The sequence below is a fragment of the Phalacrocorax aristotelis genome, chromosome 3, assembly GCF_949628215.1.
Source record: "Phalacrocorax aristotelis chromosome 3, bGulAri2.1, whole genome shotgun sequence".
Classification (NCBI taxonomy): Eukaryota; Metazoa; Chordata; class Aves; order Suliformes; family Phalacrocoracidae; genus Phalacrocorax; species Phalacrocorax aristotelis.
Genome location: NC_134278.1, coordinates 111,167,344 through 111,195,309, shown reverse-complemented (window position 1 = coordinate 111,195,309; position 27,966 = coordinate 111,167,344). Strand labels below are relative to the sequence as shown.

Genomic DNA, 27,966 nt, shown 5'->3' with positions numbered 1-27,966 from the left:
TGGGATCAGTCAGAACTTGGTGACCGTTATGTAGCTGGTAAGCAGAAAAAGTTTGTAAACTCACCTGCTTGGTGTTTCTGAGGTATACTGCCCAAGGTAAATAGTGTTCACACACTGTTTGTTACCTGTGTTTCTCTTGGAGTGTTTAGTGCTTCACAGATGAGGCTCTTGTTAGCAAATCCTTCCTTTGCAAAATGTCCACTCCTAAAAGACAAGCTCATGCTATTTTGCACAACACGTAACAGGAAAAATATTCATCCTTCTGTTCCTTCCTCATTAGGAAATACTCAGGAAAACTTTGGGGAAAAAAATAAGATTTAACATCATTGTATTTATTAGGTTCCGAAACAATACACATTCACATCCTTTTGAATACAGTACATTTGGCACAGTAATAATGTTTACGATGAAATAACACTAATGAATGGCAAGAGATTCAAATTACATCCATAAGAAAAAAAATTCTGTACAAATAATTCCTCACAATAAAAAAAAACCCACCTACCCCCCCAACTCAATACATTTTATAGTTAGCCAGAACTATTCTGCACATAATTTAAAAAGAGGTAATTTGTAAGCCTTTTTTTGAGAGAATTATTTTTCACCCTACGGAGAAAAATGTGTTTCCATTTTTTATAAAGTCTATTTGGGAGGAAAAACAAGAAACAATGTATTCTTTATAATAATTATTATTATTAATAATATTTTTGGCATTTTGCACTCATTTTACAAAGAAGGAACAGGAAAGATTTTACAGAACAGGCAGAAATGTAACAGAATGTCCATTTTTAAGAATTATCTTTAAAAAATGTCCAAGGTAACAGACAAACCTTCTGATGTAAACCCAATGCAGAAGATCTAACTATTTATATTGAAGAAATATCTGCCCATGCAAAAGTTTTTATCTCCTTGACTTTTCTCGTAGCATCCTACCAAGCATTGCAGGTGCTGAGGCCTCTTGAAATACAAATTTTGCTAATTATATTCATGTTAGAAACAGGGATACAGACTACATAGCTTGCTTACAAAAGCTTTATGGGATGCATTTATTCCTTCAAAATAAACTCTCAGAGTTTTGTGTAAAGGCCTCTTGTTGTACAAACAGTAGTGCACTATCCGATAACTTGTCTTCCTAGCCAGTCTACTCACCTATGGAAAAGAACGCTTTAGCATTGTGATCAGTTCTTGCCTGGATGTCAAAAGCTAACTGTGATGAGAAATAAACAGAGCCAGTGGTGAGACACAAATTGATGGGCAGTTCTACAATATATTTCTAAAAGAGAAAGAAATTTAAACATTGAGATGATGCAATCATTAAGATGTTTCTGTGCTGGTACTCAGCTCCAGAAGCAGGTCTTTTCCCAGTACAAAAGATTACCGAAGATAAATTAAATTAAACTAGAGGCTTGATCCACTATTACACCTGTAGGCCAGACAACACATTAATTGATATATCATAATATTTAATATTTTGAAATCATCATAAGAATATATATAATAATTACACCTGAGTTTTAAAAACAAAACAAAATGGAACTGAATGTTGTCATCAGTAATAGGCTATGAGCAGCCAGACACAAAACTGACACAAACTAACTCATCTGCTTGAGACCAAGATTATCTCTTAAAGCCAATGGTTCACACTTTGTCCACCATGATTTGTAACATTCCTTTCTCTTTCTGAGCTCTATCATGTCATAATAGAGTTGAAGAGAACTATACAAGAGATTTAGTATAGCTTAATATATGTCTACATCTTTTATAACAAAAACCTCATCTCTCTGACAGTAACTTGAACCAATACACATACAAGAGTATTGCACATGGACATTATTATAATTATTCTTTCATAGACTAACATTTTAATAGTATGCCTGAACATGCAGCAGTTGATACCTCTATATTCAATGAATTCCACAGGCCTTGCAGCAAACACTATATACAAAATCTCACCTGTACAAAAGGCAAAAAAGCTTTAGTGCCACTTTGCCAATCACAAGTATATATATTTTTGTGCAGCTGGAAATCCATGTGCAACAATTAAAATGGATTCCAATGACCGCTCACTCAGTCCAGTAAAATATATAATAAAATGACCTCAGCGATACATGTACAGAAAAAAAAAACCAAACCCCAAAACCAACAAACCACAGGGTACTCCTGGAAATATAAGTACATAACACTGTTAGCGTATCTACAGGAGGTAACTTCACATTAGTAATATTGTCCACATGAGTTACCACTTCAATTCATACACAAAAAAATTCAATTTACAACTTTCAATAATGTCAGTTTGTGAATGTTTGATCTTCAGTTTTTTAACACACTTCCACATAATGCACGTGTAGCTTTATTTTGCGTCTTCTAAAAGCAGATTTCTCTTTAGATTTTAAACATAAAAACCAACAAACACAGTAGTATTATGGTTTTGTAAAAGTGTGCAAAAGTAACACACTGCTGAGAAAATAAATATAAATAAGAAATTATTTATCAACTTGGATACAATGGAAAAGGCAAATGTATAATGTTTATAATTAATTTTTTATGTAAAATTAACTGTAAACATTTGTGAGATTGCCATCATATTAATGGATATTTAAATGGATATTAAATTTGGTAACATGGATAGTACACCCAGTTGCCTGAAAAACTGTAAAATGCCTATATATAGCTGTGTTAAAGTACTATAGGCTTTTTATTCTTTAGCCCTTTAATAACTTTCCAAATAGAATCTATTTCCTGCTTTAAATAAAATTTCAGTTATCTTTGTGACTCTTCTTATTCCTAAGAGTTTACCACAAATTGTACGAGGAGCTTCATCAAAAGCCTTAACTAATATGCTTCTTTTTCTGGACAGCTTTATTTTGAGTTTGTACCTCACCACAATAAATTAATAATTGAAGATTACACCTCCACAAAGGTAGACTTCTTTGCCTACCAAAGGGCAACATATTACTGATTTGTTCCACATTTGAATGCAGATTTCACCATAACCACCAGTGCAGAAGAAATAGTTCTCACCTTCTTAGCTTGAATACATATGACGATTACAGAACGTGATCTGCTAAATTGCTTTTAATAGCACAGCTTCGTTTTCCATGGAAAAGATGCAATTTTTTCCTCTGGGGAGATCTTAGGAATAAAAGAAAAGTTGCAAATATACGGCAGTGTGTTACATCTACAATTTCTGATACAAAATTATTTTGCATTGCTTTGTGAGACAGAAATTAAGAGTGCTTTCAGGTCAGAAGATTAAAGGAAAAAAACAATAAATATATACTTTAATTGGGGATATGGGCTCAGGGTAAGAAAAGTAGTTCTTGATCTACTGAGTCTCAGTAATTTGACGATCTCTTCAGAATCACTTCTTGCAGCATCATTCATCTGTCAGCCTAACGTTGTCTATGGCAGTAGCTCTTCTCCAAAATAAGAGAACCCTTTAAATTCTTCTTGATTGATTTGTTTTATAATTGTCTCATCCACTAGCGTTAATACTGGTTCTTCTCGTGTAAAGTCTTGATCAAAGTTATTTACATCCCTTTTGGTTTTCTGAGAAGAAAAATACAAATAAGGTGAATGGTAAAACAGCACAGTAAAATAAAAGGTGCTCTCCCTCCTCTCCATCCCTCCCAAAAGGCTGAATTTTCTGGAATGATTGAAAAAAAAGAGGAGCTACTTCACACAAAGAATAACAGATGTATGAGAGAAGCTACAGGAGCAAGTACTATAAATGAGTTCAGGAGAGGCCACAGAAGCAGTACTATAAATGAGTTCCCAGAGACTCACGGGTCTCTGACAGGCGAAGGAATAGCAGTATGATGATAAAGCAGGAAGCTGAGATTAGGACTAGTTTAAAAAAGGCTTTGGCATAGTAGGTGGTACAGCTGTTTCCTCTTAGATTTGAACATAATGATATCTCATTTCAGAGGCACAGAGTGAACTGATTTAATTGATTTCCCCACAATATAGCCTACTGTTTCAACTCTAAGTTAACTGTTTCTTTATATCTGGCTACACTCTGCTTTAAAATCAGATGTAGACCTCGCAACAGCTCTCAGACCAAAATCCTTGAGCTCCACACTGGCAACTCAGATTTCCTAATGCAGCCAAGCGTCATTCAGAGCACCATGGCAAAGTGTGAAATTCTGGCTCCAGAGAAATCCACCTCAGAACTCTTCTTTATTTCAATGGCATCAGTATTTCCCCTCTGAAGTCTAAAGCACCTCGCTCCTTCAGTGAGGCCGGGCCAACAAAGTGCAACTGTACATGTGGTTGGGATGAGACATATTAACTAGAGACAGCGTTGGGGAGGCTGACTCGTCCTCAGGGCACTCAGGACAGTGACCATCTGTGTCCACTTACATGTAAAAAAACTGAAGGCTACAGGGGAAAACATTCCCCATTGTCATCCCCTTGAGACCTGAACTGTTCGTGTTTTCCATGTTAGCAGCATATTTCAGGCATGTACAGGTTCAGAAAACTGGAACAAGCATTTTCCTTTACACTGTCTCCTTTTGCCTTGTTTCATTAAATCTGTCACCTCCGTGATACTTAGTGGAGGCACACTGACACATTGAAAACTAGCTTTGTGTCCATCCTGCACACGTATGAGATTAAGATGAACCCAGATATAGAATAGCTATTTGACTTGCAAAGTAAATGATAAAATCACAAAGTGATACATCATAAAGCACATTAATGTATTCCAAATGGGATATATACCTTCTTTCAGTGTAAATTAATTTTCCTATTAAAAATATATAAATGTATAAAATATATATAAAACCATATTTTCTTCATCAGACCTACTGAGGCACTAGACCAAGTAGTTTTCTTTCTCACAATTTTAAAATGGTCATAGCAACCTTCACCTACGTTGTTTGTAAGAACTTTATAGATATAGGGAAAAAAGGTCTATATAAATGTAAGAGATTGTCACTTGTAAACCAAGTACTTTCTAAGTGCAGGCAACCAAAAATCCACATCCTCTTTCTACAAAACTCCACTAAAAGGAAATGAATATGGACTTAACAAGCATATATATATATATGTTTGTATTGTTTATGTCTGTAATATTTACTTTGTACATAAACACTGAACATAAAGCATATGTAACCTGTATACTCTGTACTGCATAAAGCATGAGGGACATGGCTTTAGGCTTTATGGTTTTTTTTCCCAGTCATTTGGGCGAATGCTGCAAAATAAGAATGAAATTCCATATGAATTTTTAAATGCATTATATTGCAACTATGCCTACATTCTTCTTGTTTCCCCGTGTACTACTGTAGTAGGACTCACACACTAATACAATGAATTTGCTACAGGAATAGTGACTAAAGCAGAAGGAAGTAGGTGAATATTTGTAGAAAGTTGAATTCAAATTCAGAACTGTAGTTACGTGCAAGAGAAATATGACTACACTCACATGTTAACCACTAGTTATCCAGGGTAAATTAGCTCTGGACTAGAGCTTCTCAGATAGCTGAGAACAAATACAGTACTTATTATTATCAGGTTTTCATACTGAACGTGTCTGTGAAAAGTGTTACTTCCTTGCTGAAGCTAAAAGAGTAAGATGACAAATTCCTCAAAGCCAATCAGAGGCAATTAATTCCCCATAGCTACTTTTTCCGGAAAACCATCACTAAGATTGTGAAGGTGTTAGGTGAAAAAGCGTGCAGACAAGTACATCTGATAAACTGTCCCAACACTGGTGTACCTAAACCCTATCAATTAAAAACAACTGTACTTCCAGTAGAACTTCAAACCCCAAACACTTCTGAAAAAAAAAGGTATTTGCTTAGTTTTAAAAGCCTAGCATGTCTTAAAATATGCCTTTAAGACCAAAGAAGAAAAAAATAAGTTTTTACCTTCTTTTATTTATAAACAATTCCATGTCTTTTTGGCAACACAGATGTACATCACCCAATTTATTAACAGGACAAGTATGGAGTAATCTTAGATTGCAAGGGTATGCTAGCAAGCCTCTAACCAAACAATTGATGAAGTGAGATTAAATAAATCATAGGGAACAAAAGTGAGTGGATTAAGCCATACAAGACAAAAGGTAGAGTTCATAACAAGTGCTTCTTTTCAACAGAAAGATTTATTTGAGAAACCCTCCTTAGCAACTTAGGCACTTTCTTCCTGAAGCAATGACTATTTTGCAAGGCCCCATCTAAGACGAAACAGGTCTGGCCACATTTCTGCTGCTATTGCTATTTGAATGTACTTGCACTGTGACTACTACATAGGCCAACAGCTTGAACCAATATGTAGTCGCAGCAGGAGGGCTGAGGATGAAGGTATGAAGGGCTGTGGCTGTCTCCTAGCAGAGAAGCTGAGAAAAGAAAGAAGAGCTGGAAGGTAAGGAGAGTATATGAAGGAAACAGAGTGCAGCTATTACCCAACTTTGAAGATTAAAAAAAAAAACATTAAGAGAAAAGGCAAAATCTTGAGATTGGCTGGCAAATACATAATTAAAAAAATGCAGTAATTAAATGGGTGGGATTCTGTTTATATAGTCTGCAGCTACTGAGACTTTGGGTTACATTATTTTTAACTTTTCGAACTTTTTTCCAGGGAAGACTTCTCAATTTCAGATGACTGAAGAAAGTAGGGTTATTAGGAAAAAAAGAACACCCAAAACCACAGCTGTCCACCCAAACACACAGAAATTCGACTAGGTTTCAGATGCTACTTTTTTTCCTCTTTAGACTACCCAAACATGTTGTGTTCAGCATGCATCAATGCTACATGACAGCAGGGTCAGAGCAGCTACCCAAGAACTTCCAACAATAGGTGCCAAATTCCACACCGCACTGAAACTGCTCTATTGGAGGCACCATGTGAGTAGTCCTTCTCTGTCTGACAAAGAGCAGCGGCAGTGTCATGGCACTTTTAATGACTTGAAATGACATGACTCCAATTCTAAACCTAGTCTGAAAGACGGCTTCTCGATCAGCACAGTATCTCTGATAGTGAGAAGGAATAGTGACTCACTACCTCTTGCGCAGGAAACGCGCCAGATAGCTGATCTTTTTTTTCTTCCAGCAGTGTGAATGCTTTGTAGGTCTCGAGTCTGAGCACTGACCTAGTGTGACCTGCTTATCCTGGGAGACACAGGGGACCTACTTCATGTGGGTGAAACGATCTGATTAGATGTAACACTTCTGCTACAGAAATAGAACACCTTGAATTAATAAATATTAACACGACCTACTACCCATCAAGGCTTACAATTCTTAAGTCAAAGTAATATTTTATTCTAGTCAAAGGTTACTTCTTCTGTTCAAACAGCTAAAGATATTGGAGATCTTAAAAGGTTCTCTCTTCATAAAACACCATTTAATCAGCTTTCCTAGTTGGCCTGGACAACTTTGGACAAAGGAATATTTTTTTATGAGTCAAAATGCTTTTTTTTCTTAAATATCTTGCCATAATTACTAAAATATTAAAAGGAACTTCATATGCTATTAATAAGCACACGTTAACCACTGGTTTTCTTAACTGGTTTTATTTTCACTACCATTTCAATGAAAAATTAATTTTCTACCTGCTCAGGGTACAGATTCAAGCTTAGAAAAAACCTCCAAAACATGTTTAATAAGCTTTCCGGTGTCAAGGATTACCAACCTTGCCTGTCAATGATTACTAAACAACACTATCTGAACTGCAACAGTGAAAAAAGAAATCTAAGTTGGTGTTCTTACCACTAAAAATACATTAAGAAAGTTAGAACATGACATTCCTCCCATTACTGATGTGAGTCAAATGTGAACAAAAGGAGCCTCTGGTATTAAAAAGCCTCAGAAATCCTGGCAAGAATGCACCTGACAGAGGTTGTTCCAAACCAGGGAACTCAGCAAAGCCTGGGCACTTCATCAGCTATGTCATGAGGCCAAGAAGTTCAGTGGACTCTCTTCTGCCTAACAAGGATTAAATTAGTTCTTCAGCTTGGAGGCATTAAGAGGCATCTGTCTCTACTCCATTATTTATTTTCATTTAATTTGCAGAAAAAATCACCGAAACTCTTTCCAGTCTTTTGCAAGCTCAATGGCTCCACTAAATGGGGCTGGAATTGTCCAGAGGGTTCAAAGGCTACTCAGAGGAGGTGAAAGAAAGATGGAGGTGGAGGCTAGAAAACAACACTGCCATAAAAGTCTAGGTTTTCTATTTTAGTCTGATTTTCCTGCAAATTCAAAATATGCTGTTTAAGTATAACTGCAGGAATCCTCTTTAAATCAATTAATAGATTTCTGTTTAATTTAGTAGAATGAGGAGCTAATCTAGAACAGACAGCAAATACAAGTAAGTGAGGTCAGAAATTATCATTATAACAATGAACCAATATGTTGGAAGAAAATATTATTGTGCTATAGTATTTTTCAGTAAATTGACCTTTTGACACAAAATATATACACAGCTAATTCATGATTTTCACAGAAATGCAGATGTAGATTGGCCTTTCCATATCACTGAATGAAACATCTTTAACTTCACTGCAATTTTCTGTCAATATTGGCACTTGATGCCTCTTCCTGTATTTTCAGTCCCATACTGAAATCCTGGAGTTCGTAATTCATTTGGGGAGCTTCACCAGAGAAACCTTCCAGTGCAGCATCTGGCTGTATCAGCAGCACATCAAACACGTGACAGGCACATCAAATCTGGACAGGAAGCTGCTACAGCCTTTGGTGTGCAGCTACAGGGGCATGTAACAGCAGTGCAGGAGGAATGGGACATGCAGCAAGAGTTGCACCTTCTTATATGTATTACACGGTATAATTTAATTTTATCCAGAACTTTGCTTCAGTAAGAAATAAATGATTCCCACGTTTGACACAGTATCATCAAGAAGAAATTCTTAGATCAGAAGGATCAGACTTTGAATATTTTGTATTTACTTTTTCATTGATAAGATTTTCAGATTATTTTGTTCAAGACAAATGGAAACTGAAGACATCAAACAAGCTGGTTTGAAGCACAGGGTTATGTGGCTAACCTCACATATCACTGTCCTCTCATTCACCTCTCTTTATTATGACAACAAAAACCGCAGCACAGGCGGAGATCACTTTGCACCAATGACTAGATCTCTCTTCATAAAGACATAGTAGTTTCTAAAAAGTTGAGACCAACTGTAATGAGTGCTCACTTTCTCACATAACTCATTCTATATATATGGAAATTTGGTATGAATACTGTGAAAGAAACATGCTGAGAAGCAGAACTCTTCAGGCCTGTCTTTCTGTTTTTCCTGGGGAAGCCTCTTCACAGTATTTGCATGCCCTGAGAATCTGTATCAGTATTAGAAACATCTCTTAGAATGTCTTATTTCCTTATTTTGGAAGATATGAAATATATGTTATCAGAATAATTTTACAAGTTATTAATTTTTTTCAGCATGTTAATTGCTCTATTCATGTACGGAAGAGTTACAACAGATCAGAAATGAGCTGCAGTATATTCAGCTGAAGATTGTGATGATAAAAAGGGTTTTGAATCCAAGTAGTTTTTACAAGTGTACCAACATTCATTACTTCCAAGCGGAGGGTGAGATTTTGTGCTTCTAGATTATGCTTTCATTAGAAGTAAAGGACATCAAAATAAGAGAAGTGGGTAAAAAACAGTGAATAAAGATTTTAATAGATAGCAAAACAATATTTGAAAACCATGCCAACCTGTGCAGTCCACAATTTAACCTGTTAGGGAAGTACACAGGTATTTAATAAACACCAGACTAATTCACAGAAATATGAATTTTAAAAGGGACCATTTGTGATCCAGTAAACTGAAACCACCTTTATACTGAAACAGCATGTATCCTGAAACAGTATGGATTTTTCCTAGGAATGTGAAATGGGTCAAGTAGGAAGGAAGAATAACCTAAACAATTAGGGGGTACAAACACATAATGACTACCTGGCCAGGATGCCAACCTTAGTATTTCACTTTTGCACAGCTTTTCTCCTGTCCTACACCCCAAAACCACCACAACAATACAAACAGCAAAGCAAACAAAATCAAAGCTCTGCAGGTTCACTGACAACCACCCTGTGTTCGCAGTCTGGGCAATGAACCTCACCCAGAAGAAATCGCTGTAAAACCATTGTCCCCTATGGCCATACTTGGCTATGGTTTTAGCATGAAAAAGTACACAGCAGTTAAGCTATATATACCCAGCCAGCTTTGTCATAGCCCGATTGCTAAAGCACAACAGTTATCTCTGTGTAAAACATCGATGGAGACAGATTTCACAGGAGCTGCAGGGGAGGTCAGCACTACAGCTTCTCACCCGTGGTTAGTCCTTTAGCCTCAAGATCCCCCTTGCCCACCTTATTAGGGCTTGCTTCCATTAGGAATTAATCATGACACAACCACTGCACATAAGCTATGCTATGGTAGAATACATGCAAAAAAATTGCAGGGGAAGAGTGCCAATCTCTGAATTTCTACACTAAATTTTTCCCTTATGGTAGGTTTCTCTGAGGGTTTAACTACACAGGAAACAACTTTATATTTCTCCTTGGGGTGGGGATGAATAATCAGAGAAGAGAAAGTAATGGAACAATCATATGAAAATATCCTTCATCTGCACCATGCAATTCCTACTGCAACTTTTATGATCCACTCTGCAGTGCACATTTTATATGTGCGCCTCTCTGATTCACATATTGGCAAGCCTCCACTAATATCCTCAACTGCTCTAAGGTCAGGATCACCAATGTCACCTCCCCTCTTACAACCTGGCACACATCCAAGATTAGTCCGTTTTCGGTTGTGTTCTCTTGAAATTGTGTTTTAACCATTGTTGTTACAGCAGAGTTATAGCAGTCAGGGCTGGTGCATCTGCAACATGCTAAACCATCTGCTGGTGAGTCCTCAAATACAGGTGTAGAAGCATTTTTGTCTTCCTGATAACTAGCACTTTAGCACAAAGGACTGGCTATACCCGGAAAATGGAGCTGACTTGCAAAGAAGAGGAAATGTGAGAGTTGGTAAGCCTAGGGCACACACCCCTAGAATTCCAGTGGCTTCCAGATGTCCCATGAATCACTGAAAAATTACCCAAATGCGGATATTCTAGCAGTGCACTGAGATATTTGACCAGATCTATTCTGTAAAAGATCAATAGATTTACTTTACTTTCCCTGCCTTAAGCAATCACAAAGACAAGTAGTAAGTTAAGGACAATCTGATGCTAGGAATAGGTGAATATTTCAAGACTCATATCTCTACCATGTATCCTGAATACATACTGACCGACTGACTTTCCAAATTTTGATTCTGCCTATAGCCACCTATCCCACTTAATTACAGAAAAGTAACGCATTATGAAAACCTCTCTGAATACATTAGGAAATTATAAATACATAACAGTATCTTCTGATTCTGAGCCCCTCTATTGAGGAGGCATGGACATGTGCGTTGTGATAGTGGATGCAAAGAAGCACCACAGCATGGCAGGTGGTGTACGCAAGCATGTACAGTGGGACCATCATTCCAAGACTTGGCTATACACTACAACAGTTTGCACTATAGGCCATAGAGCAGGAATGCTACAGAGTTTTTGGCAAGACTGGCTTCTTCAAAATATTTCAGGGAAACTAATGTTCTTTGATAATGATCTCTAGCTCATTAAGAATAAAGCTTTTGGTTTGACATGGATGATGCATATGACAGGCTTTCATTCAGAGAAATGGTATAGCAGGTCTCACCTTATACAAATGGAGAAAGACAAACAATGATGGTTTAATTCCAAGACTTCCACATTTTTAGAGATAATATTTTGAAGTCTAATGATTATTTTTAAGCCTCTGCAAAGACAGATTAGAATATATATGTCACTTTTTAGAAAGCAGCTGAAGGTGCTGGTTTTTTTGAAACTAATGCACGTACTCATACAAATTGTAGACTTGAAAAAAAAACCAGGCATTGCACAATTATGCATGAATGCCTACTACTTCTGCACCTCAATAAATCTCCTTTCCACCTTTCTTCCAGACACTGGAACTGTTTTTTTTGGAACACAGTTTTATTAAAAGAGTGCAGTAAGACATAGCAGAGTTTGTAGTGACACAGGTTTCATTCTTGGTTCTGCTACTGACCTGCTTTGAGCTTGAGTAATTTTCTCTTCACTATGCATCTAATTTTCTTCCTATTTTTGATCTCCTGTACATGGATTGTGATCTGTCTATCATTCTCTACAATCTCTTGATTGTCTTTCACTTACATGGCTTTTTGCACAGCAGGAACCTTATCTTGCTGAGAACTCAAGCTGTTATTGTGGACCTGAGGGCACAAACGCAATTTCTTTTTCTCCTTCTTAAATATAAACACAGTCCTTCAGAGAGTCATGGGCAGTCATGACCTTCAACTCTTCCTTTTCCATACTCCATAATTAAGTAAAGGGAATAATTCTTCTGTAGGTCCTTTGCAAACATGAATATGTCACGCAAATCACAGAATCACAGAATGGTAGGGGTTGGAAGGGACCTCTGGAGATCATCTTGTCCACTCAGCCTGCTTGAGCAGGGACACAGGATTGCATCCAGGTGGGTTTTGAATGTCTCCAGGGAAGGAGACTCCACAGCCTCCCTGGGCAGCCTGCTCCACTACTCTGTCACCCTCACAGGAAAGAAGTTTTTCCTCATATTCAGGTGGAACTTCATGAGTTCCAACTTGTGCCCATTGCTCCTTCTCCTGTCATTGGGCACTACTGAAAACAGTCCAGTCCCATCATCCTGACACCCGCCCTTTAGATATTTATAGGTATTGATGAGATCCCCCCTCAGTCTTCTCTTCTCCAGGCTAAACAAACCCAAGTCTCTCAGCCTTTGCTCATATGGGAGATGCCTCAATCCCCTTATGATCTTGGTAGCTCTCTGCTGGACTCTCTCCAGTAGTTCCCTGCCTTTCTTGAACTGGGGAGCCCAGAACTGGACACAGTACTCCAGATGTGGCCTCACTAGGGCGAAGCAGAGGGGGAGGATAACCTCTCTCGATCTGCTGGCCACACTCCTTTTAATGCACCCCAGGATACCACTGGCCTTCTTGGCCACAAGGGCACATTGCTGGCTCATGGTCAATGTGCTGTCAATCAAGGAACAAGATCTGTGCTTAAGAGTTTTGATAAATATCTTGACTGAGTGTTCCCCTCATCTCGCATAATTTAAGTGTATGACTCCTGGAGCATGCTGTTGAGAGGACGAGTAGAAGGTCTGTGCCTCCACAGTAACAAAATCCTTTGTAACAACAAAGCAGCATAACAAGAGGAAAGCAGCAGTTAATGAAGTGCTAGGATTCCTTACCATTTCAAGATGCCTTCCCTGTCCTGCTACTGAATATAAGTGCCCAGATACCAGCTGCTTCAGGTCACCATCTGCATATTAGTGCAAATACCAAAGGAATTAAGTTTTGCACTAGTATGCAGAGTTGTGAACACGTACATTGACAAATTTTTGCCGCCCATTTTGGATGAACGTCCTGGTAAACCACTGTTGTTAACTTTATTCTTGCATTATCATGGTATACTGCTAATATAAAAGGTTCTGCAAGAGAAAAAACCCAAAGCCAAAGCTGCTCTTATACTCTGTGTTCACCGGACTCCAGCTGTGAATGGGACTAGTCATGGACTGACAGCCTTAGACGAGTCTCTGCTTTTTTCTGATAAATTCCTCTCCACAGCCTGATAAATAGCCAGATTTCACTGATTCTTAAATCACCTGGTGTTTTGCCACTAGCTTTTAATGACATCAGAAACAGGCCTGACCCAGGAATATTATTTAGTATCTACATTGATATAAAAATAAAATGTTTCTCTTTGCACACTTAAGAATATACTGTACGTAACCATGATAATATGATTTGACTTAATGGTTTAGATTACTTTATGAAAACAGCACTGGAGATTAAAGCAGCCAAAAAGTTAAACAGAATTTGTCTTATTCTGAGGAAGCCCAAAAGGAAAGCAGGAACACTCTGGACGCTTATCACTCCATCCCAGTGGATGCCACTTAAAAATGTACTCTCAACAGAGGATTATATTAAACTTAATTATTCAGTATGAAAAGATTTTAGTGCTATAAGACCAGGACTCAACAAAACCAAACAAATATTGCTGTCAGTATCAGATTCTGCCCAGTGCAGAATCAAAAGAAGCATAATAAAAGCTTATAAATATTTGGGACCCTGCAGTGCTGGGAAGTATCCTTCAAACTTCTGTAATTCTAGTGTTGTGGTAATCACAGCTAAAAACACCTGCTGCAGGAACTGATGCTGAAGAGAATGAGGAACAGAAAATAAGAGTAACCGAACGAGCAAATTCTGGGAAAACAGAATGTTGTTCATCCAAACAAATAACACTGAAATCCCTTAAAAATAACAGCTCGCTTAGTCTTGATTTCTCTTAAGTTGTGATGAAAGCTGCACATCGGCTCCTCAAAAGCTATATACTTACGCTCTGAGCAAATTTAGTGGTTGTACAAAGTTCCAAGCTGTTTAAGTGTTTTGGAAGCCAAGGTCTTTTGCTTTATTGAGGGAAGATGCAGAAATGTCACAGACTGCCCTGCCCAGCCACATGTTGGACTGATCGGTATGAACTACGTTGCAGGCAGTTATGGTACCATTGTTCACAACTGTCTACTGCAAGCTAAACTGAGACTTGAACTTCATCGCCTGTCAATAGCCAATGCTTCTCAATCAGCAACAACCTGGCTAACACTTGAACCGGTAGCAGAACAGTGTAACTCTTAGGAACCAGCTGACATTAAATATTCTAATTCACGATACCCTGTGGCAGGAGCAGCATGCAAAAAAAGAGTGTGGGAATTCAGCCGTTATGGCTGTTTGTAATAAAAAGGCTAAGTCCTGGAAGTCCACATCCATTTTTCTTTAGTTTTTTATAAAGGATATATGTTAACCATTCTGACAAATAGAGATTCTTCCCTGTCTCTAAACCTTTTTTGTACACCAGTATTAATCACCACGGTGTCATTCTCAGAAGAAAGCCCACTGTTCTCCTACGCCTGAAATGCCTGCAGCAAGTGGGGAATACGTAATGTGCAATGTTTAACAATGGTACATGAGAGTCTGAGGTCTCAAGATCACTCCCCAGTGTTTCGTCTAAGCAGTAACACTTCATGCAAAAGCATGCAGTATAGCCCCTTGCGTGCCCATCTGCTAAATGCTCATTGCCATGCACTGATGACTGAATGGAAATATATTATGAAACTGAAGGGACACCTCAAGGTTATTAGGCCTAAAAACGGACCTACCTTGGCATTTTCCCCATATTGAAGGCCTTACCTTAAAGAGGGACATTCACACTGAAGCAAACTTGAAAAGAGAGAACATTTATACAAAAAGAAATTTACTTGGCCTGTAATTTCCTAAGTTCCTTTTGGTGTTACTGAATGATACTGCATTTTACAGGGCTTCTTCCCCACAGTGTAAAGGCAAAATCATAATTCTGCATGTATGATGATACAATCCACTGTCATAAAAAAATAGAGGCGTGCCAAAAAACCCCACCAAAACAGTATCATGACTTCCCAACACCAGGTTAAAAATCCCTCGTTAAGACGTAAAAAAATCTTTGCCTGTTAGCAGTCATAATTAAAAACAAATCTGAGATTAGAAAACTTATGTTTCAGGCTAATATATTTGAAAGTTTTCTCCAGAAACATGGTCCCTCTTTAAGGATTCCAGCCGTATTTCACAGTAAGCAGACGGTTGCTGCAGCAATTTAAACACACACCTCTCTAATTGAACACATTTTTGGGAGCCGTTCAGTGAGGCACCTACCCATTAGGCAGGTGCGGCCTCTGCCTGTTTGCCTGTGCAAACAGGCTGGCTGCACAGTCCGTAGGTGCTGATTTGTGTTTGCTATTTGTTACCCAGTTTCCAAACACTGTGGGCATCCAGCTTGTCATAAGTCATCAACAAAGGGCTGCCAAAATTTTGCCAGTTTTTCACTCGTTTAGGGGAGGGGGACAATTCCCAGTGTTCACTGACTCCAGCTGTAAACCACAATCATTGGCTAGGACTGGAATTTCACACTTGGGAATGATTTTATTTCAAACTTTTGCTGCAGCGCAAAACTGGAAGAGGACACATTGCTGGCATCCTTAAGTCAAGACTTAACAAGGGAATTTAGATTGACAAGGAAATTGCATACAGACAATGTGGCTCAGATAGTGATAACTAAGGGGGGAGGGACATCAATTACGGTTTATGATTATCTTAGAGTTACGGGAGGTGAGAGAGAGGTGCAAATGACTGTAGGAAATTTGAGACTGAGAATCAAGATGAAATCTGCTAACACTGAGGTCTGGTATAGCACAGAACACTCTTCCAAGGGGAGTGCTACGTATTCAGTTAATTTAAAAGCCAGGCTGATCTTGAGCATTTGCTTTTAACAATTCTCAGTCATATATCTTTGCTGTCACAGAACTTTACATTAAGCATCCTGAGACTACCACAAAGTGGAAGCTGAGGCATGAAAAGGTAAGGTGATGAACCCCTGGACCACACCATGAGTTTCTACAAAATCTGGTAGAAGAACTTCTATATCTTGCAATCGTTGCGTCTCTGGTTTTAGCTGCTAGACCAACCCTCTACCCCTGAGAAGACCGAACTGAAGAAGGAACATACAAATGCTCAGAAAACATTCTCAATGATATAGCAGAAGGAAAGGAAAAGGCTGCAAAACGAAAGGAGTCACATTAGATGACCTAAGTAGGCCGGTAGCAGCTGCTGTTGCTCCATACTGCAAGATACAATTCTGCAATAGAATATCTTGTCCATTTTGTTTCTAATGCTCTTGGAGAAAGTGAGCTTTTAAAATGGAAAACCAAGAAATCATGAATACATAGAGGAAATGAAAATAATGTATTATTCTGTGAAAGCTGCATGTTCACAGTAAATCATTGTAATGTGATTATTTTGTTAACTTCATCTCCATAAAGCCACACTATGAATGGATTGCCTCAGGCACTGATAAAGCCATTAGCGATGAAACTTTGGCTTAATTGCTAAAAAGAAATACATATGGCAAACATCTGTTTTACCAGGCTTTGTATTACCCTCTGGCTCAGAGTTCCTTAGCTTTTTCATGTTGAGGATGTCTTAGTCAAAGTCTCAAATTTTCCCAACCCTGACATTTACAACAGGGTGGATGAAAATGACAAGGCTGTCTTTTGCATGCACATGTTTCAGGGGTTAACAGTGAAAACTCAGCCTGAAAGGACAGGGGTGTGCCTGTGGTGATGCTGTCCTCACTGCACAGCGCCTAACAGCCTCCTCCAGTCTCACAGCTCCTCGCAGCACACTGAGCCACTGTGACCAACAGCGTAAGAAATACAAAAGCAATTTTATTGTGCTGGTCTAATTCTACAAAAAACCAAGAAGAAATCCCTTCAAGAGCTGGAGCACCTCTCCTATGAGGAAAGGCTGAGAGAGTTGGGGTTTTTCAGCCTGGAGAAGAAAAGCCTCCAGGGAAACTTTATTTCAGCCTTTCAATACTTAAAGGGGACTTAAAAGAAAGATGGGGACAAAATTTTTAGCAGGGCCTGTACCAACAGGACAAGGGGGAATGCTTTTAAACTAAAAGAGGGAAGGTTTAGACTAGATATAAGGAAGAAATTTTTTTTAATGAGGGTGGTGAAACACTGAAACAGGTTGCCCATAGAGGTAGTAGATGCCTCATCCCTGGAAACATTCAAGGTGAGGTTGGACAGGGCTCTGAGCAGCCTGATCTAGTTGAAGATTCTGCTGCTCATTGTAGGGGAGTTGGACTAGGTCACCTTTAAAGGTCCCTTCCAACCCAAACCATCCTATAATTCTATGAAATTGATGCTCATATGAGGCTACCACTGACCTCAGCCACATCAGGAACAGATTTTAGGCAGTGACGTTCGACCATCCCTGGCAAGTGGGACTGGGATATCATGCCACTTGTGCACACCTCTCTGCGCTTCACTAGCTGATGTTAGTGGCATGTCAGCAGGCCACAAGCGCAGTCTGGAAAGCCTGCAGCTGGCCAGTTGTGCTCTCAGAAATGGCACAAAGAATTTCTTGCAGGGAATCTAATAAGATATGGAGAAGATTGAGGAAAAAGGAAAATATGACAAAATATACCTTTGCTTCACTGTTTCAAATATAAGCTTTGCCAGTAAATAACAACTTGGGACAATATAAATTTTAACAATACACATTCAAGGTGAAGCGACAAAATGTTTCAATAACTGTTTTTAATGCATATCTTATTATGGGATAGACACAATCATCCCACCATGTCACTAAGCAAGATCTACCATGCTTACCACCATATCAATTACTTTGGTAAGAAATTAACCTACTACACCCTGGTTTTCATCTGTATTATGACAAATGCGCTCTGAAAATGGAAATAACCAATTCAACCAAGGCAGGAGCATAACCATGGAAACAAAGAAAGATGGAGAGCAGAGCATCATTGAATACTATATCAAGGCCTCTGTGGTTCTTGGGTAATAAATTATGTTGCAAACCATAGCCTGGTGTTATGGCTACTCATTAGGGAAATTTCATTCTCCAAATGGAATAAAATTCCAGGAAGAATGCATGACACAAAATATCTCAACATAGGAATAAAATGCCTCAAAGGGATTTCTATCTCAAAACAGTTGCTCTGGAGAAAAGATATCTGCCTGCAAGATATCTGTCTGCACTAAAACTGTACTTATTTCTTGCATATGCAATTACATATTCATGTCTGCATTAAAGTCAGCAGGGAAGATAACATTATTCAGAAAATTTCAAGACAGTCTGTGAAACTCTAAGAATGAGGTTTTAAGAACAGAGGAAATTATCTTCAAGAGACACTGTCAAGGTCACTGCAGCTTAGATGTAACAAATATCTCCTTCATTGCGGTTCAAAAGTTTGCTTGATTTCTAATGTACATGCCCCAGAGCTATTACTTTTTCTGTAATAGCTTAACATTTATAATAGCTCTACATGGGAGAATTGCTTAGTATAGTAAACCATAGTATATATATGTAAAAAATTAATTTTACCACTGAACAGCCTCACAATGCTGGATTTACAAAAGGAAGGACTGGTAGATAATATGCATCATAGGACTGGGCTACAGTGCATTTTAACCCCTTTGTATTCTTTATTACAAGTCATTAAGCTGGAGGAGCAGCCAAAGATCCTTCAGAGCAGGTTTCAGGGCCACCAAATCTTCTTCCATTGCCTCTACCTAGCACAACCTGGTGTGGCACTCCTGTCACTTCTTAGCAATCTAAACCTCAGCCATTGTATGAGCGCTCTGCCCAGGGCACTCTTGCAAGCCTTCAGAAAACACAGTCAGTTTTTCAAGGACCTTTTGGACTTTGGTAATTTTCATTCCAAAGCTGAAAACAGTTAGGAAAGAAATTTCAGCTTCCAAATCATCATTAGAATCATCATCATTAGAATAATCAAATCATGTACAAACTAGAAAGATATTAATGGCATATTTCCGGTATAATAAGAAATAGGTTTTCATACATTCACAGCATGAACGAGATTTAAAAAAACCCTCAAAAGTCTGGCTAATAGCCATGTGGTGTTTCTTCCAAGTCCAGCTGAAAAATTCAGACTTAAGGGTGGCATACCTGAACTGTGGAGAAGCACAGGCCTTACAGTACCATGTAACATAGCTCCTCAGAAAATCTATTATGGCAGAGAAAGGATAAAAGGTAACAGAAGAGGAACACAGCTGTGCTAATCAAGACACTCACGTGTTTTTGGGATCAGCGGAATAGTGAGGTAGAACTGAAGCAACATTTGTTTCCACAGTAGCACCTCCGTGACCTCCCTTGGCAGATTATTCCATAGTCTGATGGGACCTCAGTGTTTGACCATTTTCCCTAATGGCTTTACTTGTTTAGTGTCAGCATTTCATATTGCCCAGAGCTCATTTGAATACACCCTATGTTTTGTTTTGTTTTTTTTTTTTCCTGAAAGTGTGTATGATACAGTAATTATAAAATTTCCCCCCTTAGTCATCTTAATGGTTGGTCAGAAAATAGATGAATACCTGTGTAAATATATGCATTCTTGCATGAGCCAAATTTTATATGTGCATGCAAAACTAAATTTGAATGCACAAATGAATATATAGGCGTTTTATGCTTCTTTCCCTACACATATGTACACTCACATATCACATGCAAGAATGTCTATTTTCTGACTAATAATCTGGCCTCTCTTATAGCTATTTTCACAGATCTAGGCTCTCCCAAACATACGATTAAAAGATATTTTTTAATCCCCTTTTACCATTACAAGTCACTTTTAAATAATCAACAGCCCTTTATCAATACTGAAATGTGTGAAAAAACATAAAACATTCCAAACACAGACATTAGTTATGTTTTATCCTCAGTTACTCCATAGCTATGGAACAGTTAGGCTTGTTAATCTGAATCAATGAATCTCAATGCTATGCCCACAACTGAATTTAGAGAGGGACTCTCTATCTAGGTTTTAAAGTAGACTTTATTTCATTAGTGTTCACCTTCTTCCCTCTTTCCTGTATTTTTCAAAGTCAGTGCAATCTCTTCTAGCTTGGCAAACATCCAAAATCACCTTTTCGGCATTTGAAACTTGCTGCCCTAGATTCCTTTACCATTTCTGAAGTTGCATAATTAATAATTAGATTTTATTTGTGTGATCTTTCTCTCCAGCCTAGATATATATCACACTTTACTTTCCAACTAAATCGTTCAGTTTTAAGAGGACAAGTAAATATTTCAGTATGATCTTGCTCAAGGATTTCTACACAACCACAAAATTCAAACAATTGCAAAATTCATACAGCTGGTACAAAACAGCTGATGGATCATAAACATAGTGTAAACATAAAACGTATACCCTTTCTAAGTGTAGAAGGGTTATCAGTAAAAGCTGATAGGACCACGTCACTGGGGAAGATATCTTATAGATAGCAGACTGAGAAAATAATACAGATGCCTGTAACATAGACTACATATTATCTGAATTCACCCCATTAAAAAAAAAGAGTTCAGAAAAAAACAAGCATACAGAACTACTTGACTGCAGGAATCAAATTTGATAGAACAAAGTTGGCATATACAATATGGAAAGAAGTAGTATGAAAATCCAACATTATAGAAGCAGCCTGAAGAAGAATGAGAAAAGGTGTAAATAAAGATGTATAAAATCACCGTGACAATTATTAAAGAGCAAGCACTGCCTTGAAAATTATACAAAGGACTACTCTGAAGTAATCTGAAATCACTAAAACTGAAACATCCAACTAAAATACCATTAAAGGAAGCAGAAAAGGAATAAAACAATAGGAACAAATGAAATAGAAATTGCTTTACAATGTACCAGCAGTGAAATAATTACCAGAAAGAGAAAGAAGCTGCACTGAGAAGGCAGAAGGTATTTATATCAGCAATGAATAAAAATGTCTGACATACTAAATCCCTTCTGACTTTTAAGGACCACCACAGCAGGAATACTTAGAAAAATAATAAAGGTCTTGTAAAAATACCTATTGTTAAAGGGACTGTGCATCTTGATCATGAAAGCAAAATAGCCAATAAACAGACTAGATGTGAGGAATCTGGGAGTTACTGGATGCAGGCATAAAGTGAAAATTATTTTGGAATTGTGCATCCTGATTTGATAACTGTATTACCAAAACATTGATGAATACTGAGCAAAACAAAAAAAAATTACTGTGAGATGAAAGGCCATCTCTTGTAAAAAGAGGAAAAGAGCTACACACACACAGAGCTCAGCTGAACACTGACTAAGGCTGCCTGTAACTATGCGAGGGCTGCAGAACCTGACTGGAAAGCAGTTAGTTACATTATTAGTTAGGCTTCAAATAAATACTAATAGGGTTAATTTGGGGTTTATACTTCCTGCTTCAGTACAGACATTTGTAAGTCAGCTCAGGCACTAGATGCAACCTGGCCACACCTCCAGAGCAGAGCTGGGCAGCAGGGTAAGGGCGCCCAGTTGGCTGGACGCTTTCCAGGAGAGGGGCTGGCTCAGGCATCCCTCTGCCTGTAGCTACCGCATTACGAGGTTTCCATACTCCAAGAAACATATTAAGAAAAACTTTCCTATACAGTAACATTATATCTTGCTATTGCTCCTAGAAAGACATTCATGAGGGCTAACTTTCACGTAACAGCTGTCAATCCCCTTGGGCTCTTTCTGCATAGTTACAGAGAGAGACTTCTCCAAGAGTGGACTCAGAGGAGCTACCTCAGGCTCCTGTTCTGTACCGGCAGCCCCACTTTCACCACCTACACAAGCAGCTTGGGGAAATGCATCTCACTACATTAAACGCAACAGACAGCAATTCTGCAATGACAGAGGGGACTTTTCCACCTCTAAATTTAAGTTAGGATTCAGTGTTAAACCCAAAGTTTTGCCTTTTTATTTTTTTTAATACCTTTGTAAACTATCTAAAGAAAGAAACAAACAAGTACCTTGATCATATTTACAGGCAAATCAAACACTGTAACTAGGAATGTGCAAAGTCAAAAGATGCAAATCAATCTCAAAGGATTTATCATAACATTATTCTCTTGTACCATTCAAGCACAAAATTCACTGCACACATTCTCAGCTGAAAAGCTGACATGTATTTTCATCCAGAGGAAGACAAGAATAAGTAAAGTATTTTTGCTTGGCTTTTGTAGTTTCTGCATGTGGGGCTGCTACGTTTTTGTTACTTTAAAATAGAAATACTTGATTATTACCTAGGAAAATGTAACTACATCAACTTATTTAATTATTATATATATTTCTTTCCCCCAGGAAGCTGTTTTTTTCAAGTATCCTCAGTTAAAATATTATTAATCAGAAATCCTTTCCTCTGTCTTTCGCCACAAAATCCAGTAGCCATTGGCAATTCAGGACTGTAGTGGAGTTCACACAGGAAATGCAGACAGTATATACCCAACTGACATAACCTCTTCTGATCAAGGTTTCTTTAGGAACACAGAAAAATAATTAAAACAGGGCCTCAAACCCTCTCATGGTTTATGTGACTGAACATGAACATCCTCCTGTGCATTAAATCTATTCCTGACACTTACCTTCACAGAAACAATGACAAGGCAATCTTTTCAGTGTGGTTTTTATGTTACTGTTTCAACCCCCAAATGTTGTATCATGTAATCTCATGTCTGAGAAAAGCCAACAACTAGAATTTTCAAACCAAGTTTCTTCTGAATGTTATGCAAACTGCTACTTACAATCCGAGGTTTGAAGGGTGGCTTGATTTTCCTTTGTTCTAGAAGAACCCAGTCAATTTCCTTGAAAAATGGATGCTGCTTAATTGCGTCTTCCCCGTTTTGTGACGCCACACAGCCAAGCCGCTTATTGGGGTTTTTTGTCATGAACTACAGGGTGGGGGAGGGAGAGAAGGAAAAAGTTAAAACATGAATGGCAATGGCTGGAAACCATTTGCAGTTCAATTACGCATTCCAATTTCTAGCGCCTAGTTTTTAGAGACTGTCCCCTTTTAGAAGTTTTTTTTTTTCTAAGAGTGACAAGGATGCCCTTCCGAATTTCAGAGGTTCCAGCCAAACTAGAAGATTCAGAGACTCCAAAGAGTAAGTTTCCTGCAGGAAGCTCTTTCAACTGATTGCCGAGACCTTTTAATTTCATCTGGCTGGCAGTGCTACAGGCTCAGATTCTCTTTCAACATTTCTAGTTCCAGCTTTGGCCAAAAATACTAAAGGAAAGAAAGAAAATATTAAACCCTCCAGAGGCACTTCCAAACAGATGGTCAGGATAGCTCTTACTGTCTCTTATTTGCTCTATCTTAACTACTAATTTGGGGGATAGGGGCTACATATTATGCTTACTGTTGTTTATTTTCTTTGAGTACATAGGCTGCATAGTCATACTCTCCCATTCAAGCAGACACATGAAGAGCCATAACCTCCTTACTAATTTCTAGGATTTTATTCTAATACAAATAAGAACACCGCCTGCGGCTATGTGAGTTGTAAGTGTTCTGTCCATACATTTCAGGAAAGACATGGAGTGATCAGTACCAGCAGAAAGTTTCCCTTAAGAATCTCCATAACATAACTTGCACCTTCCCTTTCATCTTTAGTACACTGTTAGTGGCAGCAACTGGAACTAACTGTTCTCCGCCGGGGTGGTAATTTCTAAACATCTCACTTTTAAACTCTTACTATTTGTTCCAGCAAAAAGCTGTATAACCAGTGTAAGACATTGATGTCAAATGATGGCAGCTGATATTATGTTTCCTGATTTAGTCTGTCATTTCTTCCTTCTTTTATTAGCGATTGTTCTACTTATTTCCTAATGCATGTGGACACAGAATTCTTGCAATTCCCAAGCGTTGCTATAACTTCATATTCAGCCATTATAACATTTTTAAAATATAAAAAATAGTGCACAAATGAAGCAAAATATAACAATTGTTCAGTGCCTTTTTAACCTAGGTACCATATTATACTATACATCTGTAGAAAAAAAAACAACTTAGAAAAAAATAAATAACTATAATGCATACCCTTCCTTTAGAACTCCAGTTATTAGATAAGTAGCTGCTAAAGCCCTTAAGATCATTTTAGATAGCTAGATCAACCGTCCACAGGAGAATACCATTGCTATCATTTTAAAGATATAACATAGATCAGCGAGGCAATTCTCTCTGTGGTTTCTGACATATAAGCGCCGCTCTGAAGACGATCCTTCTCTTTGGTCTTGCGTTCAATTACTCTGCAAGTTCTTTTGCAAGTGGATAAGTCGTATCTAAACTACAGGCCATATTTTCTATGGGCATGAGAAACAAAGGTTTTGAAAGGATTACTGTGCTTTGGTGAGCTCTCTTGGAAAACCACAAAACGCATTCCTACATTCCTCTGCTTTATTTCACCTTCAGGACTGGAACAAGCAGGCCAGGAACCAGCAGCCACATATTTTGCAGCCACAGAACACGGAAACTACAGGATATGCTTTTTGTACCTTATAATCCAGATATCAAAGAAGTAAAATCTGATCCTAGTGTCTGCCAAGCTCTATCTTTGTTTTAATCCAGAGGCAGGGAAAAACAACAGAACATGTCATTTTTAAGATGCCCAGGACATGAAAATATGACTAGGTACTACAGTTTAGTACTGTACTTCATAAAGTTCATGAAACTTGGAAATGGATGATAAGGGAGAACAAATTTGAAGAATGAATACTTAAAAAAAATTACACGCAATTATGATGAAATAATCTCAAACTTCTGAAGTGGACATTTAATTCTGTAAGTTTCATCCCCTGCAGTAAATATTGATTTTTCACCTTCTATTTCTGAAGCACAAGCTGACATTTATTCTTTGTGTATCACCAGCATCAACAACGATGGAACTGTCAGGGCAGAGACAGCTGTTAACTGTACTGTGCTGATGAGATGGTTGCCAATGGAGCTGACAGCTGTAGCTGTTAAGTGTTGCCTCTTTATTTTCCCTTATTAAGGCAGGAACCTCCTTTTACAAAATGACAAGTCTTTTAAGATGAGAGTTCCTACTGACTTAAATGACAACAGGACAAAAGGTTGCTGAGATAGCCACGCGACTTGGGGCCCGAATCAAGGATTGTCAGGCTCCCAAAATTTTGCTTCTTGAAATAAATGCCACATCTTAAAAATAGAGTGCTGTTTCTGTACCCAGAGATCTCTGTCATCTCGATACACAGGGAATACACACTGGAGACACAACCTCTCTCCATTGCTTGCAAAGAAGCACAGAGCTAATTTCAATGCAGAATTGTTTTCCTTACCAGACAGGAAAGAATTTTAAATAGCAATTCCTGTCAATTCACAGAAACAGGACTAATAAGATCTGTGGGATTTCATGGGATAAGCAACATGCTGCCTGGTAATACTGAGCTGTAAAATTATCCTCCTCAGTGTTTTGTTGGAAATAACAGGAAAACTGTTTCTTCAGAAAATAAGAAAACATTGTTACTTAACACATGAGAACGTCTTCTTATTAAACTTTCCTTACATGCTGTTTGGAGGAGTGTAAAAATACAGTTGCTAAAGAATAAAACCCATGTTTCAAAGCACAATGTGAGGAAACAAAGTGTTCCAAAGTTACTCCCTTGCTACCATTCAGCAGTAAAATACATAGACACCTCTTTCTTTCCTCTGTTTTTCCTGTTCTTCATTTAACAGAATGTGGAGACGGATCAGATGAAGAACACAAGTTTTAAACATGTTTCACACCATAGCTGCATAGGCAGCAGGTTGCTAAATATAAGGAAGTGGCACAGTTCCATTAAATTCTATCAATTTATGCCAGTGAAGACATCTTGCCCAGTGAAGAATAATCTTATTATAATAGTACCGATCTATTTAATCGATGCAACTCTCTTTTTAAGGTTTGTAATGGCATTAAGGATTAACTTTAGACAGAAAGATGTAAAAAAAAAATGCTACAACTACAGCAAAATACAAAACACCATGACTACTTATCAAAATGTTGACCCAGGAAAAGAGACTCATGAAAATTTATAGCAAAGTCAGCTTTAAGAGGAATTAGAGGGTTTAACACACTTGCATTTACATTCACAAAAATATACAGTTTACACCTGCAGCCCAATTCTGCGTCTGCATTTGTGTGTGGTTAATGAATGACATATATATCATTAAGTTAGACATCTCACTACTTGCACCACAAATGAGATAACAGTAAGGCTCTGACTGGCAAATCTGTTTACCCCATTTCTCTCTAAAACAAACACCTTCTCCTAATAGTTACAATGGCTCTCGTACTACACACTTCACCAAGAGTTATCGGTTAACTTTTCCCCTCCGACAAACATTTCTACAATTCAGAACAACAGAAGGGTCAGAGATTCACTGAAGGAGCCTGTGGATGGCAAGGGAACAGATCTTACAGGCTGCGAAACCAAAACACTACAGAAAATCTCCTGGACTTTAGTGAAATTCAGATGCAGATATGAATGTTGATAATGTTTTCTCTACAGTATGCCAAAATAACCCCTGAATGCTAGATATGAGCCTGAATTCTGCAGCTCATGTCCATACATTTTAGTTGCTGAACTGAGAATAACTGAAGGGTCTGGCAACAAAAATGGTCACATGAAAGTATCACGTCAGCTAATAAAAAGTCATCAGAGAGGTATCGGGGGGGGAAGGAAGAATATGTAGAAAATTCAGCTTTAATAATTCCTCCATGTTCTCACTACAGTGAATGGAGCAAAGAGATACTCCAGCAAACAATTCAGAGAGGTTAACTTCAATTTCTGCTTTGAATCATCTGCTAGAGCACCTATCTCACTCAGCTAGAATGAGCCTGAAGATATTTTTATTAAAAGATCAAGATGAGCATTTCTGCAGAATGTGTTACCTGCCCACTGGTGTTAAAATCAGAATTTGCTCAAGTTTTATATAAATTTCAAAATGTAACCCTGTATGAAGACCTCTGCAGAACTTTATGCTACCAGATGCCTTCTTAACTGAAAGTCTCCCTTACTCCAGGTGCTTAAAGAAAAATAGAAAGGGAAAGGTAGAAATTTTCCACTTTCAAAGAAGGTAGAAAACTGGAATAAAAACCAAGTTATTTTTTTAAGCCAGAAATCCTCCTCAGATTTTCAAACTATGGGGACTGGCATACTGCTTCTCGTTTGTTTTGCTTTTTATTTTAGGATAATACTAGCACAGAAGAAAGAACTTTTGTCAGCGCGTGATAATGAAGTAAACCTGACTTTAGAAAGGTAGTCTAAAAACTGAAGCTGCCCAGTAGCACATTCTGACTGATTAAATGAATTGTGGCATTTGGTGACACATGTCACTACTCATATTGAAAAACACCAACCAGGGCAGAAACAATTACACTAGAGTAAGACTGCTTATCAAAGTGTTATGTGAACATAACATCAAAGTGTTA

The 27,966-nt window shown here is 38.0% G+C and overlaps 1 protein-coding gene across 1 annotated transcript in view; it reads right to left on the bottom strand.

Annotated features, from left to right (window-relative positions):
* Positions 1–1,255: 1,255 nt before the first annotated feature.
* Positions 1,256–27,966, bottom strand: part of PRKCE (protein kinase C epsilon) — a 298,381-nt gene continuing 271,670 nt past the window's right edge. The window contains exons 14-15 of the mRNA XM_075089082.1: positions 23,281–23,427; positions 1,256–3,549 (exon numbers count right to left, since the gene is read on the bottom strand). Coding sequence (XP_074945183.1) covers positions 3,403–3,549; positions 23,281–23,427 — 294 coding nt within the window. The 3' untranslated portion in view covers positions 1,256–3,402. The remainder of the gene's footprint in view (positions 3,550–23,280; positions 23,428–27,966) is intronic.